This window comes from Delphinus delphis, chromosome 15 (assembly GCF_949987515.2).
Source record: "Delphinus delphis chromosome 15, mDelDel1.2, whole genome shotgun sequence".
In the NCBI taxonomy this organism is placed as follows: domain Eukaryota; kingdom Metazoa; phylum Chordata; class Mammalia; order Artiodactyla; family Delphinidae; genus Delphinus; species Delphinus delphis.
Window position 1 is genome coordinate 72,909,783 of NC_082697.1, and position 21,389 is coordinate 72,931,171.

The 21,389-nt window shown below is 38.3% G+C and overlaps 1 protein-coding gene and 1 pseudogene across 3 annotated transcripts in view; both read right to left on the reverse strand.

Annotated features, from left to right (window-relative positions):
• Nucleotides 1–6,176: 6,176 nt before the first annotated feature.
• On the reverse strand, nt 6,177–7,086 carry LOC132438196 (olfactory receptor 7A5-like; annotated as a pseudogene).
• A 4,370-nt stretch (nt 7,087–11,456) lies between these two features.
• Nucleotides 11,457–21,389, reverse strand: part of SEPTIN14 (septin 14) — an 82,193-nt gene continuing 72,260 nt past the window's right edge. For 2 of the 3 annotated variants that reach the window (XM_060032150.1, XM_060032151.1), the window contains 3 exons: nt 19,812–19,944; nt 13,577–13,745; nt 11,457–11,608 (listed from right to left, as the gene is read on the reverse strand). In XM_060032150.1, coding sequence (XP_059888133.1) covers nt 11,457–11,608; nt 13,577–13,745; nt 19,812–19,944 — 454 coding nt within the window. Of the gene's footprint in view, nt 11,609–12,785; nt 13,746–19,811; nt 19,945–21,389 lie in introns of those variants that run through there. The other variant, XM_060032152.1, reaches the window with a different exon arrangement.

A 21,389-nucleotide genomic window follows, 5' to 3' on the forward strand; every position in this document is an offset into this window, starting at 1 on the left:
TATAACCATCACTCTGACCCTGAAGTGTATACTCACTCTCACCTTGACTCTGACTCTCTCATTCTGACACCACCTCTATTCAATACCTGAATCTCACCTTTGTTACTCACTCTTACCTTGTGTCTGACTGTGACACTCACCCTGACTTTGATCCTGATACTCATTTAAACACTCTGTCTCATTCTCACCCTGACTCTGATTCTGTACCTGACCCTGACTCTCACTCTCACCTTTACCTTCAATTTCATCTTTACCCTATCCCTGCCCCTAACACTGATGCTAACCCTTCACCAGCACTCAGCTTGACCCTCACCCTGGCCCTGAATCTCAGCCTCACCACGACTCTCATCATGACCATAAACTTGACCCTTACCTGACCCTGACCCTGACTCTTGTACTCACTCTCCATTTACCCTGACTTGACCATTACCTTCTCCCTGAGCCTGACCTCACTCTGACTCTTCAATGGCCCTTACACATACCTTCACTATGCCCTTGACACTGCCTTGAATCTGAAACTTATGCTTAACCTGAACCAGACTATCACCCTGACACTACCCTTCCCTCACCCTGGCCCGGGTTGGCACCGCACCCTCATCCTGACCCTGATCCCGGTGCTGAAACTGACCTTGACCTCTTCCTGATCATGACTCTGAACATTTGCCTCACATCCCTGACTGTTCTTCCTGACTCTGACACTAACCCCCCTTCTGACCCTCACAATGACGCTCAATCTGACCTTGAGCGTGACCCTTACCTTCATCGAGACCCAGAAATTAGCATTGGCCTCACCCTGAACCTGACACTGATCTTTACCTTTAAATTTACCTGATTCTGACCTCTCTCCCTTTGCCTCCTGACCAACTGTGGTGCTTCTCCATGTGGCCTGTGTGGCATGACATGCCCCTCCTCTTGGGAGCTGTCACAAACTATCTTTTCAATGATAACTGTCTACTGATCTGTTGGCCTCCCCATATTTAAATAATAATAAAACCTACATTTAAAAACATGCTCATCCTCACCCTCTACATGACCATCTCCCCAAATAGATTCTGATGTCCTTGTTCCCCTGAGCCTTACCTGAAATTGACCCTCAAGCTGACTTTGACCTTACCCTGAGCCTGACCCTGGTGACCTTCCCACACCTTAATCCTGATTCTGAAGCTGACCCTGCTCCAGACACTATTGTCGTATTAACTCTGAACTTTTACTGACCCTCACTCTGACCTGACCCTGAACCTAGCCTTTACTTTTACCATAAGCCTGATGCTCACTCCATACTTATCCGGACCCTGGTCCTCACCCTGCCCTCAGCCTTGTCTATTCCTTGATATGACCCTCACTCTGAGGCTGACCCTGAACTTAACACTTATCTTGCCGTTGACCCTGACATTGACCCTTGCCATAACCCTCATCTTGACCCTCACCCTGACCATAAATTTGATTTACTTACCCTCATGATGAATCTGACCCTAGGGTGACTTTTGACTTAGATTCTCACCCTGACACCAAACGTGATACAGAGCTAATTCTGTCCCTGACACTGAGCATGACCTTCACCCTGAAGCTTACCCTAACTCTGACACTGATGCAATGTGGTCACCAATTTTGCTTATCATCATCACCCTAACATGGAACCTGTCCCTCATGCTGACCTTGATCATCACTCAACCTGACTCTGATATCAACCTCACCTTGACCTACAACCTATCCTAATGCTAATCCCTCACTCTGACCCTTGCCCTCACTTCATTGCTAACCTTCACACTGACATTTAACCTGACTCTGACCTTATCCCAAAGTTCTCCTGAACCATGACCCTGACCCTGAACCTCATTCTCACACCCATCTTGACCCTAATTCTCACCTTGACTCTCACCCTGACACTATAACTGATGCTGCACCTCATCCTCATTCTGACCTTTACTTGATCCTCTCACTCAGCTTACCATGATCCTGATCATGACTCTCAACCTTAATCTAACTCTGACCATCACCCTGACTTTGACCTTACCCTCATCCTGTCCCTGTGACTCTCACCTTAACTCCCCTCCTGACTCTGACCTTCCAGCTGACCCTGACCCTTGCACAGACTATGACTCTGAACCTAACATTGACGATGACTGGGATCCTGGTGCTCAGCCTGACTCTGGCCCTGGCGCTCACACAAATACGGATTCTGATTTTCACCCTCAAAATGACTCTGAACTGGTCCCACACACTGTCTCTGACCCTGATCATGACCATCACACTGACCCGGGCCCTTATGATGTTGACAATCAACCTGACCCTGACTGTGACCCTGACCCTGATCCTGAACCAAACCCTCACTCTACAATGAATCTCATCGTTATCTTGACCTTCACTTAATGCTTACCCTGACCCTGAGACTCACAGCCACCCTAATCTTGACCATGACCCTTACCCTTAGCTCTGTTCTAACACTACCCAGACCCTGATAATCATCAAGACCAAGATATCCCTCAGCAAGTGAATGGATAAATAAACTATTATATCCATACAATGGAATATTGTTTGGTGGTTTAAAGAAAATGAGCTGTCAAACCATGAAAATACATGGCAGAACCGTAAATATGTATTGCTAAGTGAAAGAAGCCAATCTGAAAAGGCTACATACTGCATGAGTCTAATTATGTGACATTCTGGGAAAGGTAAAACTATAGAGACGGTAGAAAGGTCCGTGGTTGTCAGGAAGGAAATGAGAGTCAAAGAGGGTTAACTAGATGAAGCACAGGGGATATTTTTTTAGGGTGATAAACCTATTCTGTATGCTACTGTTATGATGAAGACATTATGCATTTTTTGAAAATTCATAGAACTTTACAGCATGAAGAGTGAAACTTAAGTATGCAAATTTAAAGAAAAATAATTTGGCTATGTTTGAAGGATCCCAGGAGGGAATGCAGAATGTGACATGAGAGTCAAACTATTACAAATGTACAAGACAACCTCACTGTAGGGATGGGGGAATGAATTGTACTAACCTAAGTGACTTTGGAAATGATGGAATTGATAAGGCTGAGCCAGAAGTAACTGCACACAAACACTGTGCTCTAGCTGATAAAGTTATTTCTCACAGATGTACTAGTTAATAATTCTGATACTGCTGTACATACACGTTAGAATTGAACAATGAAGTAAATAGACTGTGGATGATGGGAGCTGGGTTTCTCAATGTTGGAGTGGGAATTTAGGGATAAGCAAGGGGGAAAGTTAGAATAATCTATGTAGTTGCTTAGAGTTAGAAATATCAGCAGGGATAGACTTGTAGGAGTGATATCAGCATATGGCCAGTGGGGTAAGTTGCTCCTCTTTTCCCTCCCACTTTTTAAACAACTAATTAGACATCCATAACTGAACAAAAGCGCCTCTGCACATTACATCAAGGAAGCCAGGAGGTTTCTAGCCCACCTGCGTACCTGAAAATAAACAAACAGGACCTCAGTAAGGGCTGTAGGTCCAAGGGAGTCAGCAAACCTGCTCCACCCCCACTAGTCACAGCGGGGCAGGGGATGGAGGGGAGGAGAGCCTGGAGATTGCCAAACTGGGAAGAGACCAAGAGACCCTCTAGAGAGGGAGAATTTGTGGAAGTCCAGCCTGCCTGAGGGGGATTTTAGCATGCCATTGGAACAAGGTGAGGATGAGTTTGGAGGGGAGAGGGAGAAACTCGCCAAGGTGGCCCATCTCCCCAGGGTGACACTAACAAGGGACTGAGCTTTTGGCAGCAGTGGTGGTGACTCCTCCAACAGAGGAGGTGGAAAGCCATGACCCCTCCCATGGAGCTGGTGGAAAGCGGAAGTGATGAGTGACTGGCCTACTATCCCAGTTATGCGAATTGCAACTGGAGAAACCCATTTCTCTCCAGCAGCAACCGGATTCCTGAGGAGGGACCTCCGTGACTGAGGGGAGAGGGGAAGAAGGGAAGGAAAGAGATAAGAATATCAAGGGGCATTAAAGGTTCGTTTCCTGCTATCTGCTTCAGGACTTCAGCAGGAAGTCTGCCCACAAACCTGCTGGAGAACCTTACTCGAGGAGACACCCACCAACTGTGGGCACTCCAAGAACCCCAAGTGCTAAACCCATACCTCCTTCTACTCTGCTATCGCCTCCCAAGTGCATCTGCCAGAGTGAGCCCTAGTTGACACAGAGGGTGCTCAGATAACAGGCCAAGGTTTGGGGGGTGGGGGTGGAGTGCAAGGGAGAAAATACAAACTTGAGCTATAGCACCACCTTCTGGAGTACAAAAGAAAGGATTCTAATAGCCGGCCTGGTGAATTGTAAGAGCCAAAGAAGACATAAAAGCTTACTTAGTTAAGGTTTCTGCTACTTCTAATGTGAAAGCAGAAGCGTGTACCTATAAACACTATTTTAAAATCAAAAAAGGGCTTCTCTGGTGGCGCAGTGGTTGAGAGTCCGCCTGCCGATGCAGGGGACACGGGTTCGTGCCCTGGTCTGGGAAGATCCCACATGCCAAGGAGCGGCTGGGCCCATGAGCCATGGCCGCTGAGCCTGCGCGTCCGGAGCCTGTGCTCCGCAGTGGGAGAGGCCACAACAGTGAGAGGCCCGCGTCCCGAAAAAAAAAAAAAAAAAAAATCAAAGAAATATGACGGACCTAGAGATTATCATACTAAGTGAAGTAAGTCAGACAGAGAAAGACAAGTATTATGATATCACTTATATGTGGAATCTAAAAAATAGTACAAGTGAACTTATTTACAAAACAGAAACAGGCTCACAGACAGAAAACAAACTTACGGTTACCCAAGGGGATGCAGGGGGAGGGATAAATTGGGAGTATGGGATTAACAGATGCACACTACCATATATAAAATAGATAAACAACAGGGCTTCCCTGGTGGCGCAGTGGTTGAGAGTCCGCCTGCCAGTGCGGGGGACACGGGTTCGTGCCCCGGCCCGGGAAGATCCCACATGCCGCGGAGCGGCTGGGCCCGTGAGCCATGGCCGCTGAGCCTGAGCGTCCGGAGCCTGTGCTCTGCAAGGGGTGAGGCCACAGCAGTGAGAGGCCTGCGTACCGCAAAAAAAAAAAAAAAGATAAACAACGAAGTTTTACTGCATAGCACATACAGTATATTGAACTATATTCAATATCTTGTAACAACCTATAATGGAAAAGAATTTTAAAAGAATATAGATATCTACATATGTATAACCAAATCAATTTGCTATATACCTGAAACTAACAAAAAATCAAGGAACTAGGCCATCATAAAAAGAAAGTGATAATTTTCCAGCAGCTGAACACAAAGGCATGGAATATTGCAATCTAACGGATCAAGAATCCAAAATCTCTGTTACGAAGACATTCAATGAGCGACAAGAAAACTCAGAAGGACAATTCAATGAACACAGGAATAAAATTAATGAACAGAAAGAGTTCTTTACAAAAGAAATTGAAATTATTAAAAACTTGGATAAATGTATTTGATAATCATTATGCCAGTGAATCTGGTAGACAGTGTGGACATGGGCTTGAATAAGAGAATAGAATCTTTTTTTTTTTTTTTTTTTTTTTGAGAATAGAATCTTAACGAGGAAAATCAAACCCTATGACCATGAGACACTAGCATTTCAAAGTCTATGTTTTCAGGGAGAACAAATAAGTCAGTGATATACAATGAATATTGGGCATAAAAGTGAAAAAGTGTAGTCTCAGATTTTTCTGTTATAAAATTATATAAATTGTCTTGGTTGCCAAGTTTAGTTTCTCCATAGGAGTTGTGTAACTCATGGCTATTCTTTTAGTAAAATCAAACAAAAATTAGTGTGATCTACCTCACTTGAGAATAAATTATTTTTAAGAAATCTAAGTAGTCCCATGAAATAAATGAGAATTGCCAAATATTTTAAGTCCAAGGTTGGGAATAAATTTGAGAGAATATGAGAATGACAAAGGGGAAATAACCCTGTTCATTGTCAGGGCAGGAAGCTTAATAAAGTGAGCTGTATAAATTGTAGAGAGAAGTTGAAATCAAAGAAATAGAAACTCTAGCAATAAAAAAGTAGCAAGTCCTACTTCCACACTCTGATAAAATAATTGGAAATTCTGGCTCACAGGCTTTGATCCTTGCAATCATGCGTACTTCTTCAGCCCTAGGACAACTGGTCTTTTATAGTTTCCTTCCCAAAGAGTCTTTTCAAAGCTGTTTGTATATGTCTTTGTTCTTCAAACTGTAGATGAAGGGGTTCAGCATGGACATGACCACAGTTTACATCACCAAGGCTGTTGCACTTGAATGTGAGCTGTGTGGAGAAGCAGAGCTTAAGTACATTCATAGACACATACAGTAAAAAAAGGAGACAACTGAGAGGTAAGATGGACAGATGGACAAGGCTTTATGCTTTCCCTGAAATGATGAGATTCCGTGTATGGAGGAAACTCTTTTAGAATATAAGTAAAGAACCTCAGCCACGGGAACACCGCCCAGCAGTGCAGCTGCAAAATGTATCATCACGTTATTAAGAAAGTTGACAGAACAAGCAAGTTGACCACTTGACTGAGCTACAGAAAAAGTGGGGATATCCAAGTCTGCATAGAAGGACAGCCCCAACATTACCAAGCTCTGTAGCAAGGAATTCATGGCACTCATGACCCAGGACACAAGAACCATCAGTCCCCAGAGCTGGAGGTTCATGGTGATGGTGTAGCGTAGCGGGTGAGAGATGGTTACAAAGTGCTCATAGGCCACCACAACCAGGAGAAAGTTGTCCAATCCTGCAAACAGTGGGAAACAATATATCTTCCTGCTGCAGATTTAAAGGGTTATAACTTTGCTGTGTGTCTGGATGTTCTGCATCATCTTTGGGATCCTGGTGGAGGTGAAACAGAAATGTGCAAAGGACACGTTGAAGAAGGACAGGTTGGTTGGGTGTGTGGAGGTGGAAGTCTAAGCTGATGGCCAGGATGATGAGCAGGTTTTCAGACACAGTGATCATGTACATGGAGAGGAAAAGCCAAAATGTGAGGGGCTGGAATTCTGGTTACTCTAAAAATCATAGAAGAAATTCTACAATTCCTGAAAGGTTCCCTGGTTCCATGTAGTGTAAGTGACTACGAGAAGTGAGAAAAACATCAGTAACATGTTTAATTTTCACCTACATTTACATTTTGCAGTCAAGAAATTGATTAATTTCAACAAATTGTCTACGGATCTTGTCCCCTCTCTAGGATTCCTTGTACCATCTCTGTTTATGAATTTTTGTCCTACTTTCAGCTTTTTCCCAAGATGTTAGGTGTCTTACAATTTTTATGTGAAATTCTTTCATGCATTTCATGCATTTGAGGAATATTAATTGAGTGATAACTCAATTTTCCAATAACTATCTAAGCCATGAATATAGGGCACTGAAAAACAAAACTCTCTACAATCCAATGATAGAGAAAGAATATAAGAAAATAAAAAATCATGTAACATGTCAAATGGTGAGCAGCGCTGTGATGAAAAATAATCAGTCATAAAGGAGATAGTAGGCAGGGAGTGTGATTTTTTTTACTGAGTGTTTAGGTAACACCGGCAAACAAGGTGACATTTGAACACAGATTGCAAGGAAGACAGGGTTGGACCCAGGAAGTTATCTGAAGTGTGTGCCTAAGTGCAGGAATGGCCAGTGCAATTGCTCCAAGAAACGTGCTTGTTTCAGAAAAATCAAGGCTCCAAAGGAACCAGGTATGTCAGAGAGGTATGAGCAAGAAGGAGCATGATAGAAACAGTGTCAGAAAAATTTGAGGAACCAGGTGGTTTCCCTGCTGCTGCTGAAGCTAAGCTAGACAAGGTCCCTCATCCACTCCATGTTCCTCTTCCACATTATTAATTTTGTTGCAAGGACATCCTCTAAATTGATTGCCTCCTTAGTACCATCTGTTAGTTTATTTCTGGTGTCTGTAAATGTAAAAGTCACCTTGAAATTATGAGGCCACGTACCCTGCCTTTAGGAATGTTCTCACTTCACAAGGTACACAAACACCCAAACACACATATACACACACACACACAGAGACTGGACCATGGTCTCCTAGGCTGTTGCTACCATACCTTTCCCATTCCCAGCCTCACTGATTAGGCTAGGAGTAAATACAACTCACATCAGCCACAGATATTATCCTGCCTCTAAAGAATGTAGAAATGGTACCCAGAATTCCCAATTTAAAAGCATCTTATGACAAATAAATCTGGGCCTCCATATTAGTATGGCCATTTTCTGTCATGTACTAAAATTACATAACTAAATATATATATAACAGCTTATAGTTATAATGATGGATATCATTATCATAATTATATCATTATCAATTTGATGTTTCTCGGTGGGGACAGGTGGTAGAAATTCTTTTTTTTTTTTTTTTTTTTTTTGCGGTACGCGGGCCTCTCACTGCTGTGGCCTCTCCGGTTGTGGAGCACAGGCTCCGGACGTGCAGGCTCAGCGGCCATGGCTCACGGGCCCAGCCGCTCCGCGGCACGCGGCATCCTCCCAGACCGGGGCATGAACCCGCGTCCCCTGCATCGGCAGGCGGACTCTCAACCACTGCGCCACCAGGGAAGCCCACCATTAATTATTTATGTGTTCAAATATTCCACTCTTGCCACATCTATTCAACATAGTATTGGAAGTCCTAGCCAGAGCAGTCAGGCAACAAAAAGTAATAAAAGGCATCCAAATTGAAAAGGAAGAAGTAAAACTGTCACTATTTGCATATGAAATGGTATTATATATAAAAAAACCCTAAAGACTCCACCAAAACCTGTTAAAACTAATAAATGAATTCAGTAAAGTTGTGGGATACAAAATCAATATACAGAAATCTGTTGCTTTTCTATACACTAATAACATATGAGAAAGAGAAATTCAGAAAACAATTCTATTTACATTTCATCAAAAAGGTAACATACCTAGAAATAAATTTATTCAAGGAGGTAAAAGGCCTTTACACTAAAAACTTTAAGACATTGATATAGAAATTGAAGAAGATACAAATAAATGGAAAGAAATTCCGTCCTCATGGATTGGAAGACTTAGCATTGTTTAAATATCCATACTAGCAAAAGCAATCTACAGATTTAATGCAATCTCTATCAAAATTCCAATGGTATTTTTCACAGAAATTGAGCTAAGAATCCTAAAATTTGTATGGAAACACAAAAGATCCCAAATAGTCAAAGCGATCTGAAGTAAGATAAAGAAAGCTGGAGACATCACACTCCCTGATTTCACACTATATTACAAACTATATTACAAAACAGTATGGTACGGGCATCAAAACAGGCACATAGATCAATGAAATGGAATAGAAATCCCTGAAATAAACCCATGCATATATGTCAATTAACTTATGACAAAGGAGCCAAGAATATACAATGGGGAAAGGGCAGTTTCTTCAATAAATCATGTTGGGAAAATTGGACAGCCAGGGACTTCCCCTGTAGTACAGTGGTTAAGAATCTGCCTGCCAATGCAGGGGACACGGGTTCTATCCCTGGTCCGGGAAGATCCCACATGCTGGGGAACAACTAAGCCCGTGTGCCACAACTACTGAGCCTGTGCTCTAGAGCCTGTGAGCCACAACTACTGAGCCCATGTGCCACAACTACTGAAGCACATGACTAGAGCCTGTGCTCCACAACAAGAGAAGCCACCGCAATGAGAAGCCCACACACCGCAACAAAGAGCAGCCCCCGCTAGCCACAACTAGAGAAAGACCACGCACAGCAACGAAGACCCAACGCAGCCCAAAATATATTAATTAATTAATTAATTTAAAAAATTGGACAGCCATATGCAAAAGAATGAACCTGGACACCTACCTTACACAATACACCAATCCCACTCAAAATGGATAAAGACTTGAATGTAAGACCTGAAACCAAAGAACTCCTAGGAGGAAACAAAGGCAGTAAGCTCTTTGACATCAGTCGTGGTGGTGATTTTTTGGATTTGACACCAAAAGAAACGTAACAAAAGCAAAAATAAACAAGTGGGCCAGCATCAAACTAAAAGGCTTCTGCACAGCAAAGGAAACCATCAACAAAATGAAAGACATCCTACTGAATGGATGAAAATATTTGCAAATTGTGTATCTGATAAAGGGCTAATATCCAAAATACATAAAGAACTCATACAACTCCATATTAAAAACAAAAGAAAACAAAAAACCAATCCTATTAAGAAATGGACAGAGAAACTGAATTGACAGTTTTCCAAAGAAAACATACAAATGGCCAACAAGCACATGAAAAAGTGCTCAATATCACTAATCATAAGGGAAATGCAAATCAAAATCACAATGAGATATCACTTCATGCCTGTGAAAATGTCTGTCATCCCAAAGAGAAGAGATAACAAGTGTTAGTGAAGATGGAACTCTTGTGTATTGTTGCTGGGAATGGAGGTTTGTATAGCTACTATGGAGAAAAAAATATGGATGTTCCTCAAAAAATTAAAATTAGAACGACCACGTGACCCAGCAACCATACTTCTGGGTATATATTCCCATGTTAGTTGCAGCATTATTCACGATAGCAAGATATAAATACAACTTCAGGGTATGTCAATTGATGAATGAATAAAGAAGTGTGGAATACTATTCAACCACAAGAAAGAAGGAAATCCTGCCATTTGCAACAATTTGGATGAAACTTGAGGACATTATGCTAAGTGAAATAAGTCAGACAGAAAGGTAAATACTTTATGACATCACTTATATGTGGAATCTAAAAATGCCAAATTCAAGAAACAGAGAATGGTGGTTACCAGAAGCCAGGGTTGGGGAAAATGGGGAATTATCAGTCAAAGGGTACAAACTTTTAACTATAAAGTTAACAAGTTTTGTACAGTAATCTAATGTACAGCATGGTGATTATAGTTGATAATACCATATTATATACTTGAATGTTGCTAAGAAAATAGGTCTTAAATGTTCTCATCACAAAGAAATGGTAACTACCTGACAGTAAGAAGGTGTGTTAGCTAATGCTATGTTGGTAGTAATTTTGCAATATATAAATGTATCAAATCAACATATTGTACATCTTAAACTTATACAATGTTCTATGTTAATTATATCTCAATAAAACTGGAAACAAATGACAGATTGAACTGTATCTATTTCTAACATTGAGAATGAGATAATGAAGCCCCCTGTCACCACTTCTACTCAACATTGTACTAAAAGTCATAGTCAATTAAGTAAGGCAAGAAAATAAAAGACATAAAATTTGGAAAAGTAAATGGCTTTCACTCAGATACCAAATAATCATGTAGCTAGGAAATTCAAATAAATCTACAAAAAAAGATATTACAACTTATTAGTGAATTTAACAAGTTTTAGAAGGGTTACAGAATACAAGATAAATGTATAAAAATCATTGGAATGTGTATTACTAGCCATGATCAAGTAGAAACTGAAATTTAAAAAATACAATTTAGGGCTTCCCTGGTGGCGCAGTGGTTGAGAATCCGCCTGCCGATGCAGGGCACACGGGTTCGTGCTCCGGTCCGGGAAGATCCCACATGCCTTGTTGCGGCTGGGCCCATGAGCCATGGCTGCTGAGCCTGTGCGTCCGGAGCCTGTGCTCTGCAACGGGAGAGGCCACAACAGTGAGAGGCCCGCGTACCGCAAAAAAAAAAAAAAAAAAAAAAAAAAAAATACAATTTACATTAATATCAAATAAATAATCTAGCAAATAAAAACTCTAAGGAAAAGTAAAGTATACTTATAAGTTTTTAGTAATGCTGACTTATTAAAACTTTCTGTGCTACATAAATCTGGAACCTCTGTTTAACATGAAAGTGGATCTGAAAGAGAAAAATAATTTTATTCATATAGTTAAAAGCTATATAGGAAACAAATACTATTTTATAAAACCATTATTTAATGAGCAAATGTATGCTTTATAAACTACTAAATCATAACTTGTTTTATACCTTTGGAAAAGAAGTGGAAAGAAAAACCATACCGTTTATTTAGGGTGAATCTTTCCTTTCTCTAAAAGAAACTATGGACTATCACATTATTACCTAAAGGGTCCATTCTCAAATGCAACCAAGTGCATTTTATAAATGCACTTTTACAAGGCTAACATTACAGTTTTTTATATGTGTAACAACATTGGTGACTCAAATTTTAATAACACTGGATTATGTTGAGAGAATGAGAAGATGAAAATCCCTTAGCTGTATAATTCACCAGCATGTGGAAAAGCAATAATGTTATACTAATTGTTTATCTTCTAAAAGTCAATGATCTAAATTAAACTATCCATGCACATAATATAGCTAATGTACTATTATTGTTTTCATTTATTCAATGAACAATTACCGCCAGGCACTGTTCTAGGCCTAGGGATGAATTCATAAGTGAACAAAACAAAGATCCTGGTTCTTGTAGAGTTTCCATTAAAAGTTCACATAGTAGACTTCATTCTTCCCCCAAATGATAAAATCATAAGGTGACTTAATAACATATATAAAAATCATTGTGGATATACCTCCCTTTCCCTGTATTTTTCAAAAAAAAAATTTCAAGAAGTAAAGGTATTATAAATCAGATTATATTTTCTCAAATATTTTGAGGCAAAAATCACAATACCCTGATACCCTGAAAAAAATGCTGCCTTTGAAATGAATGCAGTAATAAAATTACAACAGAAGAAAAATTTATTCTTTTAGGGACATAAGAAAAATTCCATGAACTATGCCAGATGTAGCTGGAGTAAATATATACAGACCCTCAATGGTAGTACTTTCATAGAATGAGTCACGGTGAGTCAGCCACACACACAGGTGAACTGACATTGTAAATGTGGAAAATCAGGATATATAGTCAGAAGGAAAATTTTGAAATGGCAAAAAAAAAAGTCCACTTTATTTGATAACTTTAGTTTTAACATATACCCCAAATATGTAAGGTGTAATAGTATCATCCAAATGTTACTCATGGTTTCCCACTGTTTTCTGGCTCTCCCTAACTTTTCAAGATTTATTCCAATATTAGTTTTACAAGGTCTAACATAAAAGCCTAAGAGTTCCAATCAGAAACAATATTTTATTTAATAAAAACTATCAAGAAATTATCAGTAGAATTTGTTAAGGAATATCAGCATAAGAATTAGCCTTTTATAACATAATATTTTATGCCAACAAATCCCCTACTTCTATTTAGATATGAAATAGTATATATACACTTGGTCCCTGGAGCCACAAGTAGGGCTGTGGTAAAAGAATTTCAACAGCTAATCACTTTTCACACTGTGCTATATAATTCTTTGATTTTCTTTCATTTTAGCAAATATTTATTGACTGCTGATTCTGTGCTACTCTTGTTCTAAACACTGAGGACAGAACATTTAACAAGATGGTCAAGGTACCTACTCCCAAGGAGTTCACATTCTAGTTGGAGAAAACATACAATAAGCAAACAGATTTTAAAACTTAGTATAATTTCAATCAGAATTAGTGCGATGAGAAAAATCTCACAGGAGGATGGGATTGAGAGTGATAGGGCTCCATGACACACAGATGGTAAGAGAGGATTATTTCTTACGATCTTTGTCCTTCCTTATACTGGTACACTCCTGAGTCTGCAATGTTCCAGAGGCAGCCTTCATTTTATAAAAATCTATTATTTCTTCTTCCAATTGTCTTCTCTCCTCCTCAAGTTTCATTGTCTCCTCTTGTTGGACCCTCTTAAGATGCTCAAACTTGTCCTGTAGCTGTGAAACAAATCTGCAGTTGTGACTCAAAGCACGCTATGGTGGCACATCCCCAAGTACATGTTTCTCTTTTTCTGGTTATCAAACACACCCTAATCATCAGAGTAGCACTTGTTCTTAATAACAATTTCAAAAATTATCTCTGCTGGAGTCATATTGCTCGTAATTACATTTTCAGACCTGAGAAGTAAATGAGCTTCTAGATACAATGGCAAGAAGAATGATTGCAAAGGCTGGGGATGTGGGAGTGTGGTATTTATAAATGATGGCAAAATCATTGAGAAAACTTTTTACTTAAAGATGGGAGGTTGAAGGTAGAAATCAGAGAAAGCTAAACTTTATCTTAATACATAAACATTTCAAATGTTAACTACTCTGGTGAGAAACTCGAACTTTTCCTGCAAATCAGGTTCAAGGTCAGGATGTCCCCCCTCACTACTCCTTTTCAACATTGTACTGGAAGTCCTTGCTAATGCAATAAAGTAAGAGAAGAAAAATAAAATGTATACAGATTGGGAAGAAAGACATAAAACTGTCATTGTTTGCAGATAACATAATCATCTATGTAGCAAATCCCAAAGAACTGACCAAAAAACTCCTGGAACTAATTAGCGATTATAGCAAGGTTGCAAGATATAAGGTTATTATATAAAGGTTAATTGCTTTCCTATATACCAGCAGTGAGCAAGTGGAATTTGAAGTAAGAAACACAATAACAATTGCATTAACCCCCCCCAATGAAATACTTAGGTATAAATCTAACAAAATACATATAAGATCCATATGAAGAAAACAACAAAACCCTGATGAAAAAAATTAGAGAAGAACAAAATAAATAACTATTTCATGTTTGTGGATAGGAAGACTCAATATTGTCAAGTTGTCAGGTCTTCCCAACTTGACCCACAGATTCATTGCAATCCTAATCAAAATCCCAGCAAATTATTTTATAGATATTGACAAACTGATTCTAAAGGTTTTATGGCAAAACAAAAGACCCAGAATAACCAAAACAATATTGAAGGAGAAGAATAAACTTGAAGAACTGATGCTACCTGACTTCACTGACTATAGTAATCTGACTAAAACTATAGTAATCACGATAGTGTGATATTGGTGAAAAAAATAGATCAATGCAACAAAATAGAGAACGTAGAAATGGATGCAAATATATTTAGCAAATTGATCTTTGACAAAGGAGCATATGTAGTACGAGGAAAGATACTCTCTTCAACAACTTGTGCTGAAACAACTGAACATTCACATGAAAAAAAAAAACCCAAAGAATCTAGACACAAACCTTCACAAAAATTAAACTCAAATGGATCATAAATCTAAATGAGGGGACAGAAAAAATATTCTATGGAAATGAAAAGACAGCTGGTGTAGCAATACTTATATCAGCCAAAATAGGCTTTAAAGCAAAGATGGTAACAAAAGACAAAGAGGGGCATTACATAATGATAAAGGGATCAGTTCATCAAGAAGATATAACAATTGTAAATATAGATGCACCCAACATAGGAGCACCCAAATACATAAAGCAACTATTAACAAACTTAAAGGAAGAAATTGACAGTAGCATCATACTAAAGGACTTTAACAATGCACTCACATCAATGGACAGATTATCCAGACAGAAAACCAATAAGGAAACGTTGGTCTCAAATCACACACACACACACACACACACACACACACACACACACACACATATATAGAATACTCTGTCCAAGAGCAGCAGAAATATATATTCTTTTCAAGTACACATGGAACTTTCTCTAGGAACTTTCACAGACCACAAAAGAAGTCTCAATAAATTTAGAAGAGTGAAATCATATCAAGCCTCTTTTCTAACCACAGTACTATGAACTAGAAATCGACTATAAGAAAAATACTGCAAAAAACACAAACATGTGGAGGCCAAACAATATGCTGCTAAACAACCAATGGGTCATGGAAGAAACAAAGGGGAAATTTAAAAATACCTGGAGATAAATGAAAGCAGAAACACATTTTTCCAAATTCTATGGGATACAGCGAAAGCAGTGCTGTGAGGGAAGTTTATAGCAATACAAGCCTACCTCAGGAAACAAGAAAAATATCTAGTATAAACAACTTAACATTACACATAAACAAATTAGGAAAGAAGAACTAACAAAACCCAAAGTTAGCAGAAGAAAATAAATCATAAAGGTTTAAGCAGAAATAAATGAAATAGAGGCTTAAAAAATAGAAAAGATCAATGAAACTAAGAGCTGGTTCTTTCAAAAGATAAACAAAATTGATAAACCTTTAGCTAGACTCATAAGAAAAAAAGAGGGCCCAAGTAAAATCAGAAATGAAAAAAAAGAAGTTACAAATGATACCACAGAAATACAAAGCATCATAAGAGATTAATATGAAAAATTATATGCCAATAAAATGGGCAACGTAGAGGAAATGAATAAATTTCTAGAAATGTACAGTTTCCCAAGACTGAATCAGGAAGAAATTCAAAATATGAACAAATTACCAGTAGTAAACTTGAATCAGTAATTTTAAAACTCCCAACAAACAAAAGTCCAGGACCAGATAATTTGACAGGTGAATTCTACTAAACATTTAAAGAAGAGATAATGCCTATCCTTCTCAAACTATTCCAAAAAGCTGAAGAGGAAGGAATACTTCTGAACTCATTCTACAAGGCCAGCATTACACTGATAACAAAACCAGACAAAGAAACCACACACAAAAAAAATTACAGGCCAATATCACTGATGAACATAGATGCAAAAATCCTCAACAACATATTGGCAAATCAAATTCAACAATACATCAAAAGGATCATATACCATGATCAAGCAGGATTTATCCCAGGGATGCAAGGATAATACAATACTCACAAATCAAACAATGTGATATATACTATATTAACAAAATTGAAGAATAAAATCATATGATCATATCAATAGATGCAGGAAAAGCTTTTGACAAAATTCCACATCAATTTATGATAAAAACTCTCAACAAAGTGGGTATAGATGGAACATAATAACCTCAACATAATAAAGGCCATATATGATAAACCTACAACCAACATGGTACTCAGTTGTGAAAAGCTGGAAGTATTTCCTCTAAGATCAAGAACAAAACAAGGATGTCCACTCTCACCACATCTATTCAACATAGTATTGGAAGTCCTAGCCAGAACAATCAGACAAGAAAAAGAAATAAAAGGCATCTAAATTAGCAAGGAAGAAGTAAAACTGTCACTGTTTGCAGAGGACATGACACTATATATAGAAAATCCTAAAGATGTCACCAAAAACTGTTAGAACTAGTAAACGAATTCAGTAAAGTTGCAGAATACAAAATTAATATACAGAAATATGCTGCAATTCTATACACTAACAAGGAACTATCAGAAAGAGAAATTAAGAAAACAAACCCATTACAATTGCAAAAAAACAATAAAATACCTAGAAATAAATCTAACCAAGGACGTAAAAGACTTGTACTTGGAAAACGATGAAAGAAATTGAAATGACACAAATAAATGGAAAGATATACTGTCATCGTGGATTGAAAAAATTATTAGTATAATAACTACAATACAAAAGACAATCTACAGATCCAATGTTATCCCTATCAAAGTACCAATGGCATTTTTCACTGAACTAGAACAAATAATTCTAAAGTTTGTATGGAAACACAAAAGACCACAAATAGCCAAAACAATCTTGAGAAAGAAGAACAAAGCTGGAGGTCTCTCCATCCCTGATTTCAAACTATATACTACGTAGCTGCAGCAATCACAACATATGGTACTGGCATCAAAACAGACACACAAACTCATGGAACAGAAAAGAGAGACCAGAAATAAACCCACACTTAATACGGTCAACTAATCTACAACAAAGGAGGCAAGAATGTACATGAGGGAAAGACAGCCTCTTCAATAAATGATGTTGGGAAAACTGGACAGCTACATGCAAAGGAATCAAACTGGACTACTTTCTGATGCCATATACAAAAATAAACTCAAATTGGATTAAAGATATAACTGTAAGATCTGAAACCACAAAACTCTAGAAAAAACATATGCAGTAAGCTCTTTGACATCGGTCTTAATTTTTTTGGATATGTCTCCTCAGGGACGGGAAACAAATGCAAAAATAAACAAATAGGACTCCATCAAACTGAAAAGCTTTTGCACAGTGAAGGAAGTTATTAACAAAATGAAAAGCAGCCTATTGAACGGGAGAAGACATTTTTAAACAATATATCTAATAAGGGGTTAATAATCAAAATATATAAAGAATGCATACAACTCAACATAAAAAAAACCCCAAACAACCCAATTACAAAATGAGCAGAGGAACTACACAGACATTTTTCCAAAGAAGATATGGAGATGACCAACAGGTACATGAGAAAATGCTCAACATAACTGATCATCAGGGAAATGCAATTCAAGTTCACAATTAGATATCTCTTCACACCCTTCAAAATGGCTATTATCCAAAAGATAACACTTTGGCAAGGATGTGGAGAAAAGGCAACACTTGTGCAGAATTAGTGGGAATGTAAATTGATACGGTCACTATGGAAAATAGGACGGAGCTTCCTCAAAAAATTAAAAATAGAACAACAGTACGATCCAGTAATTCCACTTCTGGGTATTTTTCTGAAGAAAACAAAAACACTAAGTTGAAAAAATATATGCACCTCTATGTTCATTGCAGCATTATTTACAATAGCCAAGATATGGAAGCAACATAAGTGTCCATCAATAGATGAATGGATAGGGCTTCCCTGGTGGCTCAGCGGTTGAGAGTCCGCCTGCCAATGCCCGGGACACGGGTTCGTGCTGCGGTCCGGGAAGATCCCACATGCCGCGGAGCGGCTGGGTCCATGAGCCATGGCCGCTGAGCCTGCGCGTCCGGAGCCTGTGCTCCGCAACGGGAGAGGCCACACAACAGTGAGAGGACCGCGTACAGAAAAAAAAAAAAAAAAAAAAAAAAATAGATGAATGGATAAATAAGATGTGGTATATATATACAATGGAACATTAGCCATAAAAAAGAATGAAATTTTGCCTTTTGTGACAACATGGATGGACCTGGAGGGTATTATGCTAAGTGAAATAAGTCAGATAGAGAAAGATAAATGCCATATGATTTCACTTATACACGGAATCTAAAAAACAATTCAAATGAACAAACATAATAAAACAGAAACAGACTCAGAGATACAGAGAACAAACAGGTGGTTGCCAGAGAAGAGTGGCATTAGAGGATGAGTGAAATAGGTGAAGGAGATTAAGGGATACAAACTTCTAGTTATAAAATAATGTAATGGGCATGTAATGTACAGCATAAGGAATATAGTGAATAATATTGTAAAACCTTGTATGGTGACAGATGGTAACTGGGACATCATGGTGATCATTTTGTAATGTATAAAAATATTCAGGGGCTTCCCTGGTGGCGCAGTGGTTAAGAATCCGCCTGCCAATGCAGGGGACACGGGTTCGAGCCCTGGTCCAGGAAGATCCCACATGCCACGGAGCAGCTAAGCCCGTACACCACAACTACTGAGCCTGCGTGCTGCAACTACTGAAGCTCATACACCTAGAGCCCGTGCTCCGCAACGAGAAGCCACCACAATGGGAACCCCACGCACCGCAACGAAGAGTAGCCCCCGCTCGCCGCAACTAGAGAAAGCCTGTGTGCAGCAACGAAGACCCAACACAGCCAAAAATAAAAATAATAAAATAAAATAAATAAATTTTAAAAAATCAATCACTGTTGTATACCCAAAACTGATACAATATTGTAAGTCAAATTATACTTCAGTTTAAAAAATAAAAAAAGTAAATTCTCCAAATGCTCTAGAAAAAAATAAGATTACAGATGGCAAAATTTTAAAGGCTGTATCCAAAACCTATATGGTAAATAGCTACTTTTTGAAGAATAGCAAAGTATCCTCCAACAAAATCATCTAAACTCTCGAGATGAAAACCTCCAACTTAATAGGACACCTAAACTTGAATACAAATTATATCAAACTAGCAGGACTTGCCTCTTTTTCAGCTTCTTTAAATGCTGTTTCTTTCTGCTTTACTCTCTGCACAAACTTCTGTTTCAACTTTTCTTCTTCCCTCTGACATTGATCCAAGAAATCCTGCCTTTTGGCTTCATAGATCTCTTGAAAACTGAAAAGAAATTTGTGTTACTTTTATATTAAAATGTTAATATAAATAAACATGTAAACATATATATTGTTTATTAATATAAGTAGCTCATACAACTCAACAACAAAAAAACCAAACAACCCAATCGAAAAATAGGCAGAAGACCTAAATAGTCATTTCTCCAAAAGAAGACCTACAGATGGCCAACAGGCACATGAAAAGATGCTCAGCATCCCTAATTATTAGAGAAATGCAAATCAAAACTGCAATGAGGTACCACCTCACACTGGTCAGAATAGCTATCATTAAAAAAATCTACAAATAACAAAGGCTGGGGAGGGTATGGGGAAAAAGGAACCCTCCTACACTGTTGGTGGGAAAGTAAATTGGTACTATGGAAAACAGTATGGACATGCCTCAAAAAACTGAAAATAGCATTGCTATATGATCCAGCAATCCCACTTCTGAGCATATATCCAGACAAAACTATAATTCAAAAAGATACATGCACCCGTGCATTCATAGCAGCACTATTCACAAGAGCCAAGACATGGAAACAACCTAAATGTTCATCAACAGAAGAATGGATAAAGAAGAGGTAGTACATATATACAATGGAATACTACTCAGCCATAAAAAAGAATGAAATAATGGTATTTGCAGCAACATGGATGGACCTAGAAATTATCATACTAAGTGAAGTAAGTCAAAAAGAGAAAGACAAATACCATATGGTATCACTTATATGTGGAATCTAAAATATGACACAAATGAACTTATCTATGAAATAGAAAGAGACTCCCAGACATAGAGAACAGACTTGTGGTTGTCAAGGGGGAGGGGGGAGGGGAGGGATGGACTGGGAGTTTGGGATTAACAGATGCAAACTATTATATATAGAATGGATAAACAACAAGGTCCTACTCTATAGTACAGGGAACTATATTCAATAACCTGTGATAAACCATAATGGAAAAGAATATGGAAAAGAATATATCTATATCTCTCTATATATCTGAATCACTTTGCTATACAGCAGAAACTAACACAACATTGTAAATCAACTATACTTCAATAAAATACATATATATATATATTGTTATGTCACATATAAGGACATTTACCAATATTCTCTCATGTATAGAAATGAAAATTTCTATATCATGAGATGTAAAAAAGTGAGGGGCCATATTGAATATAAGTATAGAGAGTGTATATGTAGTAAGTACTCACATTTTGAAACACTTAAAATATGTTTTGTTTCTCCTACCACTTTTTATTATCACACTTCTTCACATCTTTTGACAACAAAATTTGGGGGAACATCTAATTTATGAGGTTCTCAAAATAATTAAAATAAGGCCAGGCGTCTTTCAAAATATGATGCATTTAAGATAGCCAGTTCAATTCTGGTTGCCTTCAAAGTACTGTAACTAATATAACTGGATTGTTCTACACTGTCATCC